Raw genomic sequence first — 22,643 nt, 5'->3', positions numbered from 1 at the left:
TTGGTAATAACAAACTAATTGGCTCTGTGCCTTCAAAGCATGTCATCTAGCCACAATGTTCTTCACTCTCTATCAAAATGTTTTATCTTCAATAATGCTGAATAGTGGTTTCTTACTTGCAGCATGGGCTTTTTTTTCTTTTTTTTTTCCATGAGAGGTGGGCAAACTATACTGTAGAGAAAATTTGGCATCTAATCTGTCTGCCTAACCTAACCACTGAGCATGCACCAGCAGCCTTAAAGGAGATTAATGAGAGCAGTATGGTTGGAATACCAGGCTAGAAAGCTCCTGTTAGGTGCCCAGATGAATAAATAGTGTTAAGTTTCAACTCCCCTGCTGCATGTTTGAACTATTCACATCTTTTTTTTTTCTACACTTAGATTTTTTTCTCTTTCTCTGCTGTGTTTTGTCACTATTTACCCCAATTAATAGACTGACCCAGAGTATGTAGTTCAGTGAGTTGGTATTCAAGTTTTAATCAGAAACTGTCAAGGGATATAGCCAAATCCTATTTCATAGAGCTCTCTTCAACAGGAGTATGTTTTTAGCACTTACTCCTTCCTCTTCAGATATCCAGTCATTCCTGAGTTATGTGAGGAAACATCTTTCTTTTTGGCCTTTTCTGATACTAAATAAATATTTTCAACAGGGAAGTAAGTATAGGAACCAACTTCTTCTTAAAAAGGCACACTTAGCAGCATTAAGCTTCAGGCAGATTTTCTGATTCATAGTGCCCACATCCTTTTTATGCAAAAAGAAAGAGATATGCACTAGTATGTAAATACTTCTCCTGTCCTTGTTACAATAACTCAGTCACATGAGTTGTTAGGACTTTTAGTTCTGTGAGTAGCAGGAAAGACAGAAACTTCTTTGAGGCTGGTGATTATGAAAGCCTCTGTCTGAGACATTGGGCTAATATATACGTCAGTGATGGGGGACGTTAGTTTCTTGGGGTAATCTGTACTTTTTCATTGTTGGAAGCACTGCTGGTTTTGTGCTTATGCCAATGCAAAAACAAAGGAAATAACATTTGAAATCATGCATATAAGGGCAGTGTTTCTTTGGGCAGGTATGCTACAGGAAAGCTGTGCTCTTCTATGCTGTTTCAATACCTCCAAGGAAAAGCTGTCTGCAGAAAGCCAGATGAGGATGGGGATTAGCAGTCTGGGGCTATACCCAAAGGTCTCCAAATGGCAATGGACTGTAGTGTAGGAACATCCTAGGAGCTTCTAAGGATGTATAAAGGATGCTCATGTAGTGGCAACTGTGCTCCTTTCTGAACTGAGATTTATGTACAGATAAGCAATGTAATCTTCAGGCTAGTGCCTGTTGCAGAAGCTTGTAGGTCTATCTTGATTGTGACACAAATCATTTCATTTCGTTGCACACTTGCAACCATTTATTCTGTTCTAACTGCTTTGACAAGGCATCCTTTTTTTTTTTTTTTTTTGAATCTTTATCAAGCCCAGAGCTCTACAGTTTCTTCAGTTTTACCACCTACTAAAGAGGTCATTTCTCCACCAACATATGGGTGCATCTACAAGCTAACATGGCTTAAAATTTTTTAAGTGCTCACTACAGTGACAAGTGCTCTAGAAAAGCCTGCATGTAAATCTGTGGTATAGTAAATTCCCTTGGTAGAAGTATTCAAAAACGTAGGAAGAGATAGACAGGTGATATCTTTATGCTTGGATCTGTTAAGTGACACCTTGTCTTCTGAGAAGTGTCAACTTAATTGAAGCTCTGTCAGGGAAGGAGGTTTTATGTCACTTAAACAGATAGGAATCCATCTCTGTTACAAATAGGTTCGTTCTAATATTTACTCTTTCAAATTCAATGGAAAGCCTGAGCCTTTCTCATATCCTTTAAGAGTAAGGAAGTAATTTTTTATGCTGCTTTCCTATCTGGAGTTTAACTTGGTTAACTTCCAGAAATTAAAATTGAGTTCTTTCTTTATCCTTTTGTAACAGGCTACCTTCAAACCATAAGTGAAATATTTGAATGAAGTGTGAGGGTGGATGGAAGCTTTGACAGAAAAAAAAGTTGGTTGAATTTTAATGTATGTTTGCAATGGAGATTAAATAGAAAGTAAGCAATGTATTGATTAACTTGTTCTGCAACTTCCTTTTCAGACTGTATTTCTGAAAGTGGAATTGGATGCCATTCTAAACGGAGAACATGTTTACCAGCTCCATGCCCTAATACTAGTAATATCAGCCTATGGAATATCCTGAGAAATAACATAGGAAAGGATCTCTCCAAAGTGGCCATGCCTGTTGAATTAAATGAGCCACTTAACACCCTTCAGCGTCTCTGCGAGGAGCTGGAATACAGTGAACTACTCGATAAAGCAGCGCATACACCTAACCCCTTTGAACGGATGGTAAACACGTTATTCCTCATACTTCATAACATTCAGTATAGCCAGAATAGAATACAATGTATAAACAATTTGCCAAAGAAATTAAGATATTCTGTTCCATTTTTCTTTTTCTCCAAGCTGAGGGAAGCAAACCCCTTAAGCGTGCCTGGGCATGCTTACATACCCTCTACTTTTGATTCTTCTGCCTAATTTCTGTTGTTTTGTCAGAAAGCGTATCTGCTTAAATGCCTTGCTGTCCTGCAAGGTTAAGTAACATACTAGTTTAACTCTGTTTTGCAGCTTTTCCTCTTCCTTTCTTACTCTTTCAATCTTCCAAGATTTAAACTTGGAAAAAAGAGGGAGGAATTGAGCTAATATGTTTCTTTCATGAGTATGAAAGTTACAATAAATCTTTTCTTAAGGTCTATAAATAAAAGATTTAAAAGCTTTCAAAGTTCTCTTAAAATGGAAGCTATGGATTATACCTTAAACTAAGTCAAGCCTTTTCAAGTCAGTATATCTTATGTTAAAAAGAGGCTATTAATGAATGTAAATAGTTATGTTATAAATACTGTTTGAAAAGAATCTTGCTTCATTCTGACAGTCTGCAAGGATTACAATTTAGTGTCTGTTCTCTTCTCAGGATAAAGGGTGTGGCTGTTTATTTGTTTTTTAGGTGCATAACCTTTTTGTTGTTCTCCTGAGAAACACATTAAAAGGAAATGAGCAGTAGTTCTTCACATCAGAGTGAAATCTTTTCTCTCCTTCCTACAACTAAGCATCTGGAAATTGCCTCAGAATGAAGTATTCTTTGCCTTTGAGAAATTCCTGAGGCAAAATTAATGTTAGCTGTTGCACAGTAATTGCCATAGTTCAGTTTAGAATGGCTCTTTTATCAATTTGGTTTCTGAAATTGTGAAAGGAAAGCATCTACTCTTTCACAAGATGAGGAAAAGGGAATGAAAAGGGAGAAAAATGGTACAGAGGAGACATGAATTGAACAAAACTAATTCTAATTCCTCAGGCTTGGGAGGAATTATACTGTGTTGACTGTAATAATTTGGAAGGATCTCCTGTGCCTTAATTGTAATAAAGAGCAGTTTCATTATTAGGTAATAACATACAATAGATAAAAGGCAATTCAAACTGTGTTGGACATAATAAATTTTGTGAAAACTCTTTTAATGCTCCATGTGCCATGTTTAGGACAAGGGTAGTGTGTAGATCCATAGAATCACAGACCGTAACTGTAAAAGCCAGTTAAAAAAATATCTAACGGTGATTTTTAAAGTTACTGCTTTGAAGTGTGCATGTTCCAAAAGGCTGAGTTGTTTCAAACAGTTTTCAGAGACACTGTTTTCAGTTGATTAAATTTGCAGAGTTTGATCCTAGTAACTCCATGCATCAGTGAACCCCTGAATGACTGAAAACTGAATACTTCTGTTATGTGTGATCCAGTGTTTAACCTGCAGCAGGAGGCATACACGTTCATACTCTTTTTTCCTTCTATTAAATCCCAATCTATAGCAAAAAAATGTGCATGACTGTGGTAAATTAACCAAAATTCCATGTATGTTATTCCCAGGTGTATATAGCTGCATTTGCAGTATCTGCGTATGCCTCCAGTTACTACCGAGCTGGAAGTAAGCCATTTAATCCTGTTCTTGGAGAAACCTATGAATGTATTCGTGAAGATAAGGGTTTCCAGTTCTTTGCGGAACAGGTACTGTGTGCTGCACCCCTTACATTTGCTGTTTGATAGGCTGCTTAATGCTGAGTGCATGGCTGGTATCCGTTAGAATTAATAGCAAAATGTAAAATTACTTTTACCTAACCTTAGCCCAGCAAATCTCAAGGGGTGCTACAGAATTATAAATGAAGGAAAGTGCTTTGTTTTTTGAGGAAACTCAGCTAACTCTGGCATGGAACATGACAACCAACAGCTGGCAGTTGGAAGCAAAGGCTGGCAATTTGTCTGCTCCAGCAGCTAGATATCTTGGTTAAGGGGAGTACAGTTCCCCATACTGAAGTCTGATCACTGCTGCAACAAGCCTTCATGTTCTTGTCATGTTCTTTTGTGTGATCATTAAAAATACTGTATTTTCAGCTGTTTAATGTCTTTTTTAATGACAAATATTTCACTCATACGAGTCAGTCAACCACTAGTATTTTTTATGGCACCTTGAATATTACTCCTTGCTGTCCAAATATTTCGTGGGCTGAGCCTAGTACCACAGCTTAGTAGCTGAAGAATGTATGCAACACATCAAGGTCTGACTGTTGCTGAAAATAGTCCTCCGATAGAAGAGTAATTATTAAGCATGGGCAAAAAATATTAAATTTAAACCAGTTGAGTTACCAAAATTGCTAAGCTTGAGGCATATGTTAAAAAGAGATAAAACTTAAATATTCTGGTGCCTATCAGGGTGTAAGAATGATTGAAAGCTGTCTTGTTTTGTCTAGACATAACAACAACAAAAAAAAAAACACAGAAGTGTGGTGGTCAAAGCTGTACAACCTAGAAACTTGATCAGAAAAAGTCTTAAAAGAAGCTTGTGGTTTTGACACATTTTGTACATCATGTTCTACAGCTGACAAAAAGGAATGCTCTGTGATCTTTCCTTGGTCTCAGGAAGTATCATGGGCAAGAGAAAAATAAGGGAAAAAACAAAGCAGTCAAAGCAAGAATCGAATTAAAGTTCAAGCAATGTGTCTGTTACTTTATTGTATTTAGTTCTAAGGTAACATATAGCACACTGAAGTTACCAGTGTAACATCAAATTGGAGTAGCAAAGTGGTTAATAAAAGTTTGATACTGAGTTTAATGTGAGTTTGAATTGAGAAGTTTTTCCCCTTGATACTGGACGAATCAGTACAAAGACAGCTTTTACTGAAGGAGAACTTTAAAACAGGAGGATTCTTTAGTTGTTAGTAACTGTTCTATAACTGTGTGTAATAAGTGACAAGAGTTTATAGATGGTAAAGTTTTAGTATACTAGTGTAGGGTGGAGGAATATTAGGAAGGGAGGGTGGTGTAGGAAGAAAGAAATTCCATAGAGCTTGCAAGCATTAAATAAATCTTTTTCCATCAGGAGCTGTTGCTTATTGCTTGTTTGTGCAAGCCTTTTGATGCTTACTGTAGATAACTTGTTAGCACGGACAGTGTGCAATCCATGAGGTAGATATGCAAAATGTATAAAATGACAGAGATTCTGTTGCATGACTAGAGTGTGTTCATAATAGCTCTACTTAGCTCCATGACCTTACTCTGGAATTATAACAGTTTAAGTGAGAGCTAAGTTTAACCCAGGAATTATAGTGACATCTGGGGTTAATCTGGGTGCAGTATGTGAGAGAGAGAGTGTTGCTCCCAGTGGATTAGGCCATAGCTGACAGGAATTAGCACTGCTTTATTTTTTTAACCAAGTAGAGGTTGTTCAGTGAAGAACTGAATGGAAAGAAGAGAGGAAGGAAGGAAGAGAGGAAGAGAGGAAGGAAGGGAGGGAGGGAGGGAGGGAGGGAGGGAGGGAGGGAAGGAAGAGCTCAGTAACAAATTTGCAAAATAAACAACAAAGAAGAAATTAAAACTGCATTTGAAACATGTATGTGGTTAAGAAATGAAATGTGTAGTAGGAAAGCAACTAGCCGTGAAAATAAAGGTGTTTTTGTCAAAGAACAGTATTACACATCAGAGTATTTGGCCTGGTCAGTATTAAGTCCTGGTCACCCAGAATGGAGAAGGTACAGCTGAGGAGGAGTGGTTGCTTTTGCTTTGTGCAATCACCTTTGCACACCTGTGCAATCACCTTTTTATTTACCATTTTCTTTTAATAGTATGCATTGGGTATTTATTTACTTACAGTCCTCACTTTGCTGTTTCAGTCATTGCTCCAGTTCATGTATGTGCTTTTACCCAACGCTGATAAAATGCAGTGCGTGTGGTTAGAGTTTCATACAAGAAAAACCTGAGGTCTCACGAGTACAGCAGTAGGTGGGTGTTGGTAGCTGGAATTTCTTGGTTGTATTTCTCCACCCGTTTGGCCCCCCTTCAGCGATACTGACTGCTGTCTCCTCCTTCCCACTGAGTTTTCTGTAGGTATTTACTGTACAGAATAATTTAGCCTCTTGGTTTTTGTTTGGTTGGTATTTTTTACTTTTTCCTATGTACTTAAAGTGCAGCTTCTGTTAATATATGAATGGAGCTTTCGGATTAACTGTAATTATCACATTAGAGACAGTGTGCAGAATATATAGTTATATTTTCATTTGATGAACAGATTCACAGGCCTTCTAAAGCGTGCTTCCCATTTCATTCTAGTTTTCTCAGGTCTCAGTACCTTACTAGTCTCACTGGCTCCCCCTTTAGGAAAGAACTGCAAAAGAAAAGCAAATGTTCAGATCGTAAATGTGATATATGAATGAAAAATTAGAGGGAAAAAGGGAAAAAAATAAAAAAAAAAAAAACACACGACTATTAAAGTGTTAACATGTCCATCTTTTTTTCCCCTTTCATGTCTTGCTATTAGGTCAGTCACCATCCACCTATTTCTGCATGCCATGCTGAATCTGTGAATTTTGCTTTTTGGCAAGGTAACCTTTTCGTCTATCATTTACTTTTACAGCCTTCATAGTAGTTTCATTGTGTGCCTAACATGAAATATTCTGAAATGGGGAAAAGGTTAATTTCCCTTTTTATATCATATCAGAATGGCTTCAAGAAATCCTAGCCTTACTGCCATGCTTCTTATTTGTGTTTTCTGCCATTACAAAAATCTACAAGTATTTTATAACATTATTGATCATTCTTTTCAGAAAGTAACTGCATTTATTCAAAATCTGCTGAAATATTTTTTCTCTCTTTTTTTTTTTTTTTTTTTTTTATGTGTGGAAGGTTTGTTTACTAGAGAAGAGTTGTACCTCAAGCTATTTATAAAAACAAGTTAGAGTAGTGCTTGAAAAACTACAAGTTAAATCCCGAGCCCTGACAGATCTTGTAATCCTGTTCTGAAAATAATTTCCAGGAATGCACATAACAGCAAGGACAAACATATTCTTCGTGTCTTTCTCTGTTAGTATTATTACAGAATGGAATATTTCATGCTGTTTCACTACTAACATTCAGTCTTTCAAAAAATATTGTGTTGGATCTTTGTTTGCTCTGTAAGACTAGTGAAGATGCCAGCCAGTTACAATACCTGTATTGTTAGGTATTTTTGGAGTGCACAAAGAACATAACTGTGCCTTTTAACTCAGTTCGAATCCTTTGCCCAGAGTTTTGTCAATTCACTATGTAGCCATATTCTGACATTTAATTCTGTTATGATCGACTCTGCTGACTTGATTATAGTTATTATGGATACAGCTGTATTGAACAGAAACTGGGACTCTGTCATTAGTCTGGGTTTCATTATTCAACATAATTCTGTGCTTTATAAACACATACAGGACAAGAATCCTTCTTAGCTGAAAAGCAGAGGTGATCAAAATTTATTCATTTCCTGAATACTCTGTATATAAGACTAGAAAACATCCTGTCTTAATAAAAAATGAAGAGACTGATTTATTTAACAGATTTTGGAAAACTGCTGTTGCTTGACTATCGTAACGTGCATGTACAGAACAAAGTTTTTCTGTAAAGATAAGACCTGAGAATCTGGTCAGTAAGAGAGAGTCTGAGGTTTGGTCCTGATGACCCCAGAAGACTCAATCAGGCTACAGCAGGGTTTGGGCTCCTTTGATTTGTTTGATTTATTTTGTTTTCAAGCATGGCTAGCTGAGCTTAAGGGAGATCTAGACAATGATTTCCAATGCAAAGGCAGTTTGTAAATCCTGTGGCCTCTTATTAGAGGGCTGTATTAATTTATGTGGAAAGATTAAGTTAATCATAAAGGTAGCTTGTCAGTGAGGTAAGATCTTTCTGTGCAAATATCTTTCCACTTAGCATATTATCCCCACTGCTGGAAAGGAGACAGCCCTCAGCTACATTGCCAGAGAAGTACTGTCATCCCACCAGACACTGATATTAGTTCCTCTTTCAACATCAAGAAATCTCTGGATCATTTCTGTCGAGCCGTTAAGACTGGGTTCTGACAGTGATGGTTATTTCAGAAGCTGTTTTTCCTTACTTAAGAAACTAAAGCGACTTTTGCAGAACCTATTTGAAAGGACAAGAACAATGGAAATGCAGAATAGAAACTTCCAGCTATTACAGTATCTGTGCCTCAGTTAGTCTGAGCATAGCTTTGAAAGAACACTTGGCTTATTTTAGCTCTCCTAAAATTTTTGCATGATGAAGTTACACACTGGATCCTAAGATGTTTGCAATTTAATGATCTCTGTGTGACTTTCTGAGTCCGTAGAACACAGTCTGAAAATACATTTTAACTGTTGAACTCTGCAGGGTCTGTCATTGCTCTTTTTCTTTCATCCCAGTGCAGAAGAAAGAAACCTAGTGCAGAATTCAGTTCAGCTATGATGTCAAGGTAGTTTTGGACCTCTTGCTGTGCAGTGTAGGAATCATGACAGAATTCCTGTCACTAGAGATACTGATCCAACGTAAACCTTCAAAACAAACAAACAAAAAAGAAGGTCCTTTTCTCAAGTGGTAAGAAAAGGAATGTTTTTTCCATTAGGAATTCTTCCTCATGTCTCATGCCAGTTTTTGCAGTGGTAGGCAGTTTGATGTGGCTCAGTCTTGTAATACATGCACATATACTTGGGAACAGGTAATCTCCTAACTCCAGTTTGAGTATCTATCTCACAAGAGGTTCCCCCCAGCAACTGCGTGGGAAGCAGTAGTCAGGAAGTTAGTACTTAGTGTACTATCATCTTTTTGAGACTAGAGATGAATTATTCCCTCATTTTGAAATTGCTCCACGAACAGAATTGGGGATCCTAGCGTCTAATACAGCAAGGATACTATCCACTCAGCTCTGAAGTTGTCAAAGTTACTGCCTGATTATCTGGCCTAATTTAACTCCATACCCTTTCAGCCATGCTTCCCTGCCCATGTTTATTTCACTTCAACATCAAATAAGTTGCTAATTTGACAACTGCCTCAAGAAAGTTTTATAAATTCGCATTGAGATTTCTCATCTTCTTTTTTGGAGGAAATGACTTGAGAATTGGACAGTTCTTTCTCTGATTCAGACCAGATTTTAAAAGGCCAGTTAAACTTCCAGGGGAAGTTGGACTAAATCCCTCTCCAATTTTCTGCCCTTTGTAGCATTCTCTTGCTTCTTCACTATGGATGTTGCTAGTTGTTACATTCTTGTATTAGAAATTCTGGCTTGGGTTTTTGAAATGTCTGCAGTAGAAACTGAATTACAGATGAACATACACTGTTGATAGCTTATTCAAATTCCCCTCTTTTGAAAGGTTCTTAAGAGATGACTTTTAGAACTCTGGTGCTTTTCTATTTAAAAAAACACTAATGTGAAAAAACTTGCAGCTCTTAGAAGTTCCATAGCATTACTTTGAACACTTTATTTTGTTGCATTTCATTATTACGAGTTTCCTAAAAATAAAGTAGAATCCAGATATAGGTTGATTCACCCATGCCTCTGACTAAACCTCTTATTTTTTTTTTTTCCTCCTCCTGTTTCAGATGTAAGATGGAAAAACAAATTCTGGGGAAAGTCCATGGAAATTGTTCCAGTTGGTACAACACATGTAACTCTTCCAGCGTAAGTGCTTCAGTCTCATATTGCTGTTTGCACACAGATACACACATGCTTACATGCACTGGAGCTACATTTATCCAGATGAGGACAAGCTGTACTGTGTAAATGAGACCTCTGGAAGAACTGGTGATTATGATTTAGTTTAAAAAGAAGGAGAAGGGAAAAAAAAAAAAAAGACCAGAAGCTCTAAATATTTAAAAAGTTATCAAACCAAAAGATGAAATAAAAATGGTCACTTTTGTGTGTTTTGAAAAAGGCAAAGTTGGTATTTTCATACTCTGGTTGAATTTCAAGCTTAGTTGCATAGAAGAGCTGCATGGTAAAGGAAGCTATGAATTCAGGGGTTGTTGCTATATTTGTGCCTGTGTTCATAGAGACCCTAACACCATGGAGTCTAGGTCTATAGCTGAAGCTGATAGCTGTCCTCACTGCTTAAGTAATTATTATAAGTGATAAACAGCATCAGTAGCATATCTAATATTTATTTTCCAAGGCAGTTGGAGTAACTATAATTAAGTGTTGAGTATAGTCTGATTTTTTAAAAAAGAAAAATCTGCAGTGTTCCTATGCTGGCTTCTCAAAGAGCCTGTTATGGATCAACAGTTAAAATTCTGGCCTATATCCAGCATGGTTGCAGAAATGGAGGTCTAAAAGTTGAATAGTGTTCCAGTTATATCTGTTTTCCAAAGACAGTCTATAAATTTAATTATTCTTCCTTATTAAAAAAAATAAAATAAAATAGCCCAATATAGTCAAAAGGTAGCATGTTGTGCTCTCTTATTCATAGTGGCTAGATTAAGCTGTGGAGTGAGAGGACTTTAGGATTTGAGTGAAGGTTCAGAAGCAAGGTAACTACCAGAGTAGTACCCATGGTGGGCTGATGAACTGGAAAATTTTCTGATTCACATGTTGTCTCCATGTGCTGGTTTGTATCCCTGTGAGAAAGATATCTTATGTAGATTTGCATACAAATGGCAGAACTGAGAGAAAACTGAAAGTTTATAGGAGAAGTGAATAGGGTATTCTGGGAGACAGGATTGTTTTCATGGGCTTTGTGAAAGAAGGAAGACACGAAGACCAAGACATTATTAAAAAATAAAGATTTCCATTTCACCTTTTCTTCTAATTTCACCATTTCTAAATTCACCTTTTTTTTTTTTTCTAATTGAATTTTTTCTAATCTGCATTTTTTTCAAAAGTTTGTAAGATAGTTTAAACATGGTGTGAGACTTCTCCTGTATGTATTTTCTTACAGTTTTAAAGACCACTTTGCATGGAACAAGGTGACATCTTGCATCCATAACATCTTAAGTGGACAAAGATGGATTGAACACTACGGAGAGATCATCATCAAAAATCTTAACGATGACACTTGTTACTGCAAACTGACTTTTGTAAAGGTGACTCAGGAACTGCAGCAATTTTGGCAGTGCCCTTTCTAGCATCCACAGGGGGTGGATGCTGTCTACTGAAACCCAGTACAACTGCTTACATGCTGTTTTCCTATAGTTCTGTAATTACCTGTGATTCTCTGAGAAGTGTGAACTCTAAATGAACTGCAGCTCAATAGGTAGAGCAAGGCAAGAGAAAAAAAAATAAAATAATAATTCTCAGGTGATTCTAGCTGAAAAAAAGTATGAGGATGGGAAAGGAAGAAATATCATCAAAAACCTAGTCTGTGTTTGACAAGAGAGGTAGGCACAAGGTGTTTACTGCACGGATCCTGCTAAGCCATTGTCCTGCGCTGTGGTTGTATTCATCCAGCAGCTGTAGAACCAGAGCTTACGCAGGGTATTTCAAACAATGCACTTCTGTAGCCTTGTGCAGATAGGTGGAAGCGCTTAAATGAGGTCTTGTGCTGTTTTTCAAAACTTTTGCTTCAGTACAAGGCCGAAGTATATAACTTCCTAAAGAAATGCCCTCATAACTGAAATAAAAATTAGGTTTTAGCAGTAGATGCCTTCTTCCTAGAAAGAGAAAAACAATTTAAAACCTAAAATAATGCTAAAATTTCTAACCTTAGAAATTTTGCACAGCATACTAGGAATCTTAACTTAACCTGAGTTTTCTGATTCTAATTGCTGGAGCAAGGCTGTGCTTTTCATAGCTCCTGTCTGCACAGCCTGTCTCCAAGTACTTCAGCATTCCAATGCAGCATGACATGCTCAGCACCAGAAGGAAAGTGGGTATCATCATTTTCCTTTTCCTACTTCTGAATACTATGTGCTTTCTAAGAAGCATTAAAGTGAGGCATTTAGGTACGTAATTGAAAGCACTGTAATGTATTTGCAGAGCTGCAACAGATTTTTGGAGTTCACATTTTAGATTGAGATACTGCAAGTTTTATATCTTTGATATTATAAATTGGCAAAAGTGGAAATCACTGTGAGTAACAGTGTTTTCTTTTTCTGTTCTGCAAATCTGGGGAGGACGTCAATAACTATGTCAGAAATCAGTGTTACCTATCATTGGACAAAATGAAGTCAGCTCTGCTTCACCTAGTGCTGCCCTTAAAAAAAAACAGACAGAATAGATACAATTCTCAATAGTAGTATTTTAATTAGCTAATTCATAGTACTAACAGCAGTTCTTTGTGCATGATATTGTAATGTACATATCAATGAATAATTTCCATTTCAGAAAAATACTCTACAGCATGGCAATATCACGCCAATATTGCGCTTGACCTCTCACGCACCTTTTTCCTCCTTTTGATTCTAGGCAAAGTATTGGAATCCAAATGTACACGAGATTGAAGGCAGTGTTATGGATAAAACTGGGAAAGTTGTGCATCGGCTCTTTGGGAAGTGGCATGAAAGTTTATACTGTGGGACAACTTCATCTTCAAACTGTATTTGGAGAGCAAGTTAGTGACCAGAATGGTTAACATACAGAACTTAAAGTCTGCTTGAGAATTGCTGTTTATTTTCACTTATTAGGCCCCCACTTCTTTTTGTTTCTATATGGAATATTAGAATTTTGTCAAGCATTTAAAATTTAGACCTGAAGAATAATAAATCATTTAACTTAAATAAAATTCAGATCTTAATCCCATGGCTTCCTGCCTTTTCCTCATTCTCCCTCATTTTTGTATCTGGCTATAAAGGAGGTATTCAGGACTCTATAAGGAAGAAGAACAAACAAACAAAACAACAACCCCCCCCACGTTTTTGTGTACAGAATTGCGATTCATGTATTAAACATTAAAGGATAGCCCACATAGCTCAGCTCTGTAACAAGAGCCATGAAGTTCTCCCAAACCTCATGGGTTTTTGTCTACTGTTGTTTGAAAAAGGGCTATGATTGTAGTACGTGTTTCATCACAGTTGTGCCCTGATTCAACTTATGAGATGCCTCTTATTCCTCCAAAACTGAGACCAGCTTCAGAGATACAAATAAGAAAGAAAAAAGACTGACGGGAGTTTGATATTGTCCTTCTACAGATAGACACTTTTAATTGGAATTCTCAATGTACTTTTTTATGTATTTTTTTTCTGTAGATCCTATGCCTAAAGACTATGAGCAGTGGTATGGATTTACTCAGTTTGCATTGGAGTTAAATGAACTGGACCTGCAAACTAGGTCATTACTTCCATCCACTGATACACGTTTTAGGCCAGACCAAAGGTAAGAAGTTTCCCTCATATGTATCTTCCTCAAGTAGTTTTAATCTTCTGTAAACTCATTTTACCCCTGAGCTCAGGTGTCTACTTTATATAGGTACCTGCAGTGTGCTTCCATTTTTACATCACTTCTGCATCTGAAACAGACATTTTAACAAGTTACCAAGAGACGGTCTAGTCATTATGGATCAGTGTTTTCTGGAAATGGTTTTGGATGCTTCAGTTTCTAGATAATTGCTTTTTCAACAACGGTTTTAAAACTTCTGTTGTTAGGCATACTGTGTTTGAATAGCCAGAAGCTGAGACACTTGAATTTGCTTTTTGCAGTGGAATTTCTACCATTGCTATCTTCCAATGAAAAGGTTCTAATATAAAGATTACTTTGAACTTAATGTGAGAATTACTTTTCCTTTGGTGCTTTTTGCTAAGGTAGTTGTCTGCAGATGTAGTTTTTTACCTTTCAAACACTGTGAACCACCTGCTGTAAGGATTAGATTCTGGAGCTCTAGAGGACTTGACAAAGATGGGGACAGAAGCACCAACTGTGTCTTTTCTCATTGCTGCTCCTACAGGTTTCTAGAAGAAGGGAATATTGAAGGAGCTGAAATGCAAAAACAGAGAATTGAGCAACTACAGAGAGAACGACGGAAGGTGCTGGAAGAAAACAATTTAGAGCATCAGCCTAGATTTTTCAGGTACTGTACAATAATTAGCATATAACATCATTTATTGAAATGTTTATTATAAATCTAGTTCTAAATTACCATAAATCATGCTCCAGTTTTCCCAGGTTTCTTCTAAATTCTTTCTTTGTTGTTGGTGGCGGGTTTTTTGTTTTGGTTTGGTTTTGCTTTTTTTCTTGACGGTGAATGCTATTTGGTCCAAGATTGAATTTGCCTGAGGAGTAAACGTAGCACCCTTGATTCTTTCAAGCAAGGTGACATAGGTCATTTTAGCTTAATTATCTCTGCTGAACTCCTGCTGAATTCAGTGGGATTGCCTTGTGCAGCAGTGTGCAGAGGTGAAGCCTTTCATATTGAGGGATGCTTTTGAGAAAGTTTCCCCCATTTAATGGCAAGATAATTGTGATTTAGAGAGCACTTTGTTTCTTCCTGTTATAAATCAATTAACAGGGTACTTCAGCTACTGAAAGACAAAAATGAATGCTAGTGAGGATGTGGCCTTTTGGCCTCCAGCTTCTCTGTTGAGTATGCAGTGAAAGAGTTAGACCCAAGGTGAATGTTTTATGGGCTTGTGTATCATAGTTATGATATATAATTAGTTATAATAGTTATAATAATATAATTAGGATCTGGGATCCTGATTGTTTTCTGGATAGATACAGTACTTAGGAGGAGTAAGAATTGGAGGAACACAGAAAGGTTTAAAATAGATGCAAAGAGGAAATGGCTTAGGCCAGTGCCTGTCTGAGGAACTGGTGAGCTAACTACAGAAAAGCAAACTTTACTTCCAGCAGGCTAAATAGACAGGAGAAAAGCAGTGTCTAAGTAAAGCAGTAAAGCAGTGTCTAAGTAAAGCAGTACTATGTTGTATCTTCACAATGAGGATTGTAAATAAGGATGAAGATTTGAATCCTTATAATGAGGATTTGAAAAATTGAGATTTGTGCTGTAGGTTTAAATGACAGAATAAACAATTAATTACTATATAGCAAAAGTGTTACCAAATGTTAGGTTAGATATGAAACACGCATTTTGCTTTTCAATGTAGATTTCTCCCTCCAACAAATCACAAGCTCTGATTTACGTTGAATGCTGTACTGAGTTTCATTGCACCTGGTTTGTGGGCTGGATTGGGTATCTGTGCAACCCTCTACTTTACACCACACAACGAATCTAGAAAATACAAGCCTTACATAAAAAAAATAATCAACTGTTTAATCTTTGTTAGGAAATCCAAAGATGACTCCTGGGTGAGCAATGGAACCTACATGGACCTTAGAAAAGAACCTGGTTTTTCCAAACTGGACAATCCTGTCCTCTGGTGAAAGAGGAGCCAAGTGAAGATGTTCTGTGCTGTTTTCTTGGATCTGATTTCAAAGAAGTATATATAAATATATGTGTATATATATATATATCTACACACACACATATAATATATGTGTGTGGGGGTTGTATGTGTGCAAGTGTGCATATCTCCAGAATTGTGCTTACTTTAGGATATGATAATTCATTTGTTTTCTCTACTCTATTGCAATGATTGTTTGAATGTATAAATACCCTAACTTCTTTTTATAAAATATTTAATAAATAGCACTGAATGTTAACAACTAGAGGGAAAAGAGGAGCTTTTACACTACTTTTCCAAGGTGTGTTGGTAATGTCAGTTCTGCGTTAACTTATGCCTTATTGAGTTGCGTTGGAGACAGTAGCATCGGCTTCTCCTAACTGTGCTGAGAAATGAGCATAAGCCTTAGTAACTCAAACTCTAAGTAGGCTTCCACAGTTCAATGAGTAGTTCAGCTGTCTCTGTGCTGGTCTAAATTCCTAAAAACGCATTATCAGTTGGTGCTGAAATCTGAGCACGATCCTTTGCTGCCTGTGGAAAAGATTCAAATAAGCTTTGGTTTCTATTAGCTTTCTTACTAGCGTTATGGAAGCAGTAGTTCTGAGCTTACTTCAGTGGATTGATGGCTGTATAAGTGTACCTGGCTAAAAGCAGTGCTAGAAATTCAGGAATCGCCAACATTTTCCACTGGGAATCTTCAGATTTATAGCCCCCAACAGGGCAAGAGGAAGAGATCTTTTGTATATAATGGTTGAGCACTGACTAGATGAAGCAGCTCTCTCTTTTTCCAGTAAGTAATGTGTATACAGAGCACAAAATCCTGTGCTTCCATAGCTTCATTTGTTTTTATTAACCTAAAAATTGCAACAGTAAGTCTTTTTAAAAAGTAAGCAAACTGATTGTTTTAATCTAGTATTTTTTTCTTAGTATTTTGATATTTTCTACCTCTTCAAAAATAAACAACATATTTAAGATCTTATATTTAAAAAATGACCATCTGCCTTATGGAGAAATGTATGGAATTGTTGATCTTCCTCTGTTTGTTATGTTCAGATAAATATTAAGTGTCTTGCACTAAATCAATTGCTTCTCTTTCCTGTAATTTTATACATTTGGGTAGATTTGCAAGAGTATGAAACCATAGGTCAAAATATACCAGGAAACAAATGTAGCAGAATTAGCACTTTTGAATGAAGATTATAATGATGGGCAATTTTTATTTTTTTTTTCCATGACATCGCAGTGCTCGTGAACTAATTGCACTCCTGCCTATCTGCAGCTCAAACCCGACTCATTCTTCAAGTCTGTTCTGTGTGTCTGTGACTCTCTGGCAAGAAAACACTTTTCAAGTTTAGATCTATATCCACCACAACCCTCATTTTTTTCATACATGCCACTTCTACAATAGAAAATACACCCTATCTATGATAAATGTTGTTGGCATGTTTACCTGGCTTATGACTGGAACAAATGGACAATACATGCATAAAGGTTACTGGTACCTTAGAAAAGCTTGCTTGCTTTCTTTCTTTCTTTCTTTCTTTCTTTCTTTCTTTCTTTCTTTCTTTCTTTTTTTATTATTTTTTTATTTTTTTACATCTTACAGCATTATTCTAAAGAAAACCCATTAAAGCAGATCCATGTAATATATGTAATGAAGGAAGTACTACAAAAACTTCCATTTTAAACCAAATCCATGGTATCAGTTTGGATGTATATTTAAATTTTGTTTCCTGTTACCTTGATGCTTCATTGTCTTACAATCAAATGCTTCTTCGCCATTATTCACTTTGTCCAGGAACTCTGTTTCACTATCGTTTCTGTAATTTATTACCAAAAATGTTAGCATAACTCTCTGTTTAATGTGTCTTTTAAAGATTCAGCTAGCACTCCAGCAGCTTACAACAAGGCAAGGTTCAAGTCAGTATGAAAACAAAACCCATGCTTTGATTCTGAAGGAAATCTTAACCTCTGGGGACTGTTTGGCTTTTCAAGGAAAATGAGACTCTTTTCATGGCTTGAGCCTTTCTATTTTACTCTTGTATTATTAAAACTTGGCACAGAAATGAGTGGATATTTGTAATTATCCTTGTTGCTGGCAATTACCATTTGTATGAAAAATTACACACATTTAACAACAAAGGAGGTAGGAGAAAGGGAAAAAAAAAAAAAGCTTTTAAGAAAGGGAGTAAAATTTATGGAGGATACATTAAATTTGCTCATTGTCATATTTGGCAGCTATTGTGATTATTGTCTGATCTGATTGCTGGTTTTGTATTTTGTACATGTGGAGTGGATTTTCCCCTACTATGTCATATGAGCTAATAGTTGATAGCTTTCAAAATTAAAGGAATAGAGGCAACAAGAGAGTTAAAGAACCGTAATGCATTAAAATTTGTGGGTGTTAAACAAAAACTCATTTAATTTGGGGTGTTTGAGTCATGATTTTTGAGAAGTCAGACTGGTGCTGTTGTCTTGTATCTTCCAATCCAAAATGTCTAAAAGACATTTACTTAATGACAGGGAGAATTGGGCTGGGAAGTGCCTTATAGAAAATTGTTTCCTTTGACAAAATTCCCGTAGCAGGAAGGCAAAACTCAGAATTTTACTATCTTCCTCTGTAAAATAACGCCCACAAAGAGCCTGGTGCATTTTTTAGATAAACAAAGGGAAATTGTTTCAGAAGAACTCCTTTTGTAAATCTGTGATACGCATCTGAAAACCTGGTGTAACCAGTTGCAAATGATCCTCTGACCCCACATTTCCAACTACAATATAGTTGTCCCTGCTTACCTTTGTGCGAAGCAGTTGGGTGTAGTTGTTAAGCTTCTGACAACTGTATATTAAGAAGTGGAAGAAAAATGTCTCTGTTACTTGTGTATTTCTATAAAAAATATATATATATTATATATATTCATCATTCACAAACCTTAATACATTCTATAGTTATTCTTGGTGAAATAATGACATTTTAGTAATTGTTTTCCAAAAACTTCAGCTGTGTTAGAGTGCCTAACTTACATTAGTTTTCTGCAATATACTAAGACATATGTTGTTTTTAGTGACTGACATTTAGAGCCTTTCTACCTGAGTACTAGAAAGAAAATAGCAAGCAACTTACTGCATCCTTTCATGCGCAGCAGTGACTCCCAAACTGTTCAGCTCAGTGGATCAGTCCTAGAATTTCCTGTTGACCATTGCCTGCTGTTTTAGCACTCTTACTTGATGACTTTGTAAACGTTACTTAATGTGATTTGGGGAGGCAGTTTGAATACCATTCATGGAGCTCTCCCTTCCCTCCTATACCCCTTCACAAAGTGAAAAGCTTACAATAAATTTACATCAAGGGGATGGAGCAGCTCACGCCTTTGGGTGTTAAACCACTACTTAGTTTTCAAATAAGCAAAGAGAGAGGAAAAAAAAAATAAAAAAAAAGCCCGAGGAAATAGTAATCATAGAAATAGAAACCCACAGCTGTATTCTCAAATTTTCAGATTTGACACTGAGGTTCTGATTTTGGTGCAGAGATTTGGTGTTACGAAACAACAGAGTAACTTGTTTAGGACGCTACTCTTGGAAGGATGAAATGCTGTTTAGACTGAGTGGAACTAGACTGCACCACTACTTATTGCATCCCTTTTCTAATATTTGCTCTCAGATTTATGCTTTATGTGTTAGTTTGCCAAAATCTGTCAACCTTTTTGGGTACTTTTTGAAATACAGATCCAGTAAAGTACTTAGGTTCTTCATACAGAGCCTAGAAAATCAGCTGGTCCTTATTTGAAAGACCTGAAGCTGGGTTGCTGGCTTCTGTTAAAACCTGGCCCCTGGAGGAGGTGGTGGTTGCAAACTTGGTCACCTTATTTTTTGGCACTTTACTGATTAAACTGTCCCTGAAGAGCATCAGGCTGTTGAAGCTAGACCGCTGGACAGAGAGGAACACAAATTCACAGGGCCAGAACATCCAGCCAGGGACAGCTTTGAGGTTGGACAAAGGTTCAAAGCTGGTCTTAAATAAATGAAGACCCGGCCCCCCAATTTCCCTCATCAGTTTACAGTGCTGTTAGGCTTTCTGTGTGGCCCCCTCGTATCTTAAAGTCCTTATTCAGTGTCCCATTTTCTCTTTATTAAAAAATAAATAAATCCCAAAGAATAGTAAAACATCCCACCCTAACAGGATTTCAAATGACAAAACATGCCTAAAAGCTGCAGTTACAAATTTCTTCCACAAACATCATGGTCTATTTCTGTACCTTTTCCTTGACTTTGTCACAGTTGTACTCTGGAGCCAGACCACAGCCTGGTGAGGGTGCTGCAGAAATATCCAGCTACAGCTGCTCAGCATATTCCTCATTAACATTCTCGCATCTGCTTTGTATAAATCTGTTCTATTGTGTCTCTAGATGATCAGCTTTGCAGAGCAGGACGTTTTCAGTGTATCTTATTTTGTTCAATACAGCTTTTTTTGTACATTACTCATACAACGGGGAGGGGGATGGAGGCAAGCTGAAGAGTACAAAACCTGGCCTACCATGCAGATAAAATAGCGAAGGATGAAACCCCAATTTCTCCACATAACTGGGTGCATCTTGCAAGAGTTGGATGGTTCTATTCAAAAGAATGAAGCTAAAATGAAAGGTTCTTTTGGTACTGTTTTCATTCATGGATTTTGCCTACTATAAATAAATTTCCCAGTGTTTACTAACTCATCCTTTCTATTTTCTAGCTACTGGTGGGTGCAACTTACTCCAGCAGCTGTGAGTTGTTAAGAAATTGCAAATGTTATCTGGCTTATCTATTGAAGTTTAGTAACTGTAACTTATCACCAAATATATTATTTAACTGCTCAGTTCTTAGGTACTGTTCTTGCTGCAGCTTTTGAAAGCAATAAGAAAAAATTTCCACATAAGTAGTCGCTGTATGTTAAAAAAAATAAATAGGTGGTGTGTTTTTTTTAATGGAAATTGTTGATATGGTGTTACTGTTGTACAAAACAAAACTGTATTAAAGCTTACAGGAATGTTTTGGAGATTGATCCACGTGAGATGATGAGCTCCGTATCTTCGAGGTGTCTATGAGAATATTTGGTACACCTGAGAATCAGGCAGTCTTGTATTTATGTTGAGTGTTTTACTAGTTTTGGTGTTGGAAAACACGCCACATGTATGAGGTATTACATATGCAAAGCTGCTAAATGTTGAAATTGTTGTTTGTTTTGATAGGGCATTAGTGATTTCAGGATGAAGAAGGGTATCATGTTAGAATTATCACTGACTTTCAGATTTTTGAGAAAAACTGCTGTAGTCAGGATCACTCCTGTTTTCTGCATTCCTTACTGCAAAAATTTGTAATACTGTTGGAGCACCTTGACGTGCAATTTGATTTACTTCTTTGTCTCTGTAACCAATTTAGTTGGATGTTAATAAATCAGACTTGCAAAAGGTCATAGAGCACCCTCACTTTTTCCCAGGGGTTGTAAGCATCTTTCTTCAAAGGTTGTTATTGACAGCTGAAACAAGTTTAGCTGCTGTAGTGATCTGTGAGCTTTATACCTGCTATAATGGCAAGTATGAAAGCTTCCATCTGCTAGAAGTCTTATTTATCACTCCCACAATCTGTCTTAGAGTTAACTTTTGCAATTTTCACCACTTACCTGCACACACTGTACGGCACTGCCACTTGGCTACTATGCCAGACACTGGAGCAGGGAAAGGGGTAAGCTGACGGAATTCATTTACAGTTCTAAGTTGGGTCTTAAAAGCAATTTTTAGGAGACAGATGTGCAGCACAAATGCTATGCTTTAGCATGGAAGTGGAAACCACAAACCACATGTTCTCCATAAAACAACTTTTAAAAGCAAGGAAACATAGTATTTGCTGGATAAAATAAATAGCTGGAAGAAAACTATCACTGTGGTGTTTTCTCCCTCACAGAATGGTGGTTTAGTACAACTCTGTCAATCAACTGTGCCTCCCAGTCCCACCATATGTGTGTAAGATACAATACAGATGGATTAGGGTCATGAAAAATGTGGGAGTACAGTGAGTGTAATTCCTGACCATCCTGTAATGCCAGACTGCAGTTCTGCAGCACTTCTCAGACTCAATGTGTAAAAAAGGTTTGTTGGGAGGAAGCATGGAGGTTCCAGGAAGAGCTGGGAAAATTGGATAAATGAATCTGGTACCCCACAAAACATCTTCAGTTGTATGTGGCAGGATAAGGAGGCCACAGGATAAGGAGAAAGGCCACAAGAAATGCAGCTTTTACATGTATAGTGGGCAAGAATCTTCTGTTCTGTGAAATCCAGCTGTTTTGATAGCATATTGGGCTTTTAACTTTAAAACTTATCATGATGTCATTGGGGATCACTTCATTACTGATTAATTTCAGAGATTTAATCTGCTCTAAGTGGTACCTGAAGCAGCTAACATTTAGTTCACTGGGAAAAAAAAAAAAAAAAAAAAAAGCAGTTTACACAAGTAGTGAATATTTTTTTCATAACTGTAAAAGGGAGAGAAAGATGGCAAAGGATCCTTGTTATTGGTGCCCTGGTCATGAACACCGAGGGCAATAGGAACTTTTCTCACAGAGAAATGGATTTGGGGTGAATTTATCATGATTTACCCTGGAGCTAATATTATGCCAAGTTCCCACCTTGCAGTTAGTGCTAAGATAAAATATGCTCTCTACTCTATAGAAGTACAAGGTGAATGTGGTTCGTGCAGACCTTGCATCCAATTTGTGTTTAATCTCAGTTGTCTGTTCATTTATAGTAATCTCTATTTTAAAGTCAGTGCTTACTGCAAAATGATTCAAACCACCATAGCGTGAGGAAAAACATTGACAGCTGAGCAAAGCTTGCTCTGCTTAGTAACTGTCACATCTTGGCTTCTTCCTTTTTTCAGTGCCTCTGTTACATTTCTTTCGTCTTGCAAGCAATGCTCTCC

General features: G+C 36.9%; 1 protein-coding gene across 6 annotated transcripts in view; it reads left to right on the top strand.

Annotated features, from left to right (window-relative positions):
• OSBPL3 (oxysterol binding protein like 3) overlaps nt 1-21,141 on the top strand; it is a 90,675-nt gene extending 69,534 nt beyond the window's left edge. For all 6 annotated transcript variants that reach the window (XM_084508841.1, XM_084508842.1, XM_084508846.1 and 3 more), the window contains 9 exons: nt 2,133-2,383; nt 3,948-4,085; nt 6,889-6,952; nt 9,969-10,047; nt 11,300-11,444; nt 12,766-12,910; nt 13,545-13,671; nt 14,240-14,362; nt 15,579-21,141. In XM_084508841.1, the coding sequence (XP_084364967.1) occupies nt 2,133-2,383; nt 3,948-4,085; nt 6,889-6,952; nt 9,969-10,047; nt 11,300-11,444; nt 12,766-12,910; nt 13,545-13,671; nt 14,240-14,362; nt 15,579-15,675 (1,169 nt within the window). In that variant the 3' untranslated portion in view covers nt 15,676-21,141. The remainder of the gene's footprint in view (nt 1-2,132; nt 2,384-3,947; nt 4,086-6,888; nt 6,953-9,968; nt 10,048-11,299; nt 11,445-12,765; nt 12,911-13,544; nt 13,672-14,239; nt 14,363-15,578) is intronic.
• The last annotated feature ends 1,502 nt before the right edge of the window (nt 21,142-22,643 follow it).

Source organism: Aythya ferina (assembly GCF_964211825.1).
Source record: "Aythya ferina genome assembly, chromosome: 2".
Classification (NCBI taxonomy): domain Eukaryota; kingdom Metazoa; phylum Chordata; class Aves; order Anseriformes; family Anatidae; genus Aythya; species Aythya ferina.
This window is presented reverse-complemented; position numbering and strand designations above follow the sequence as displayed.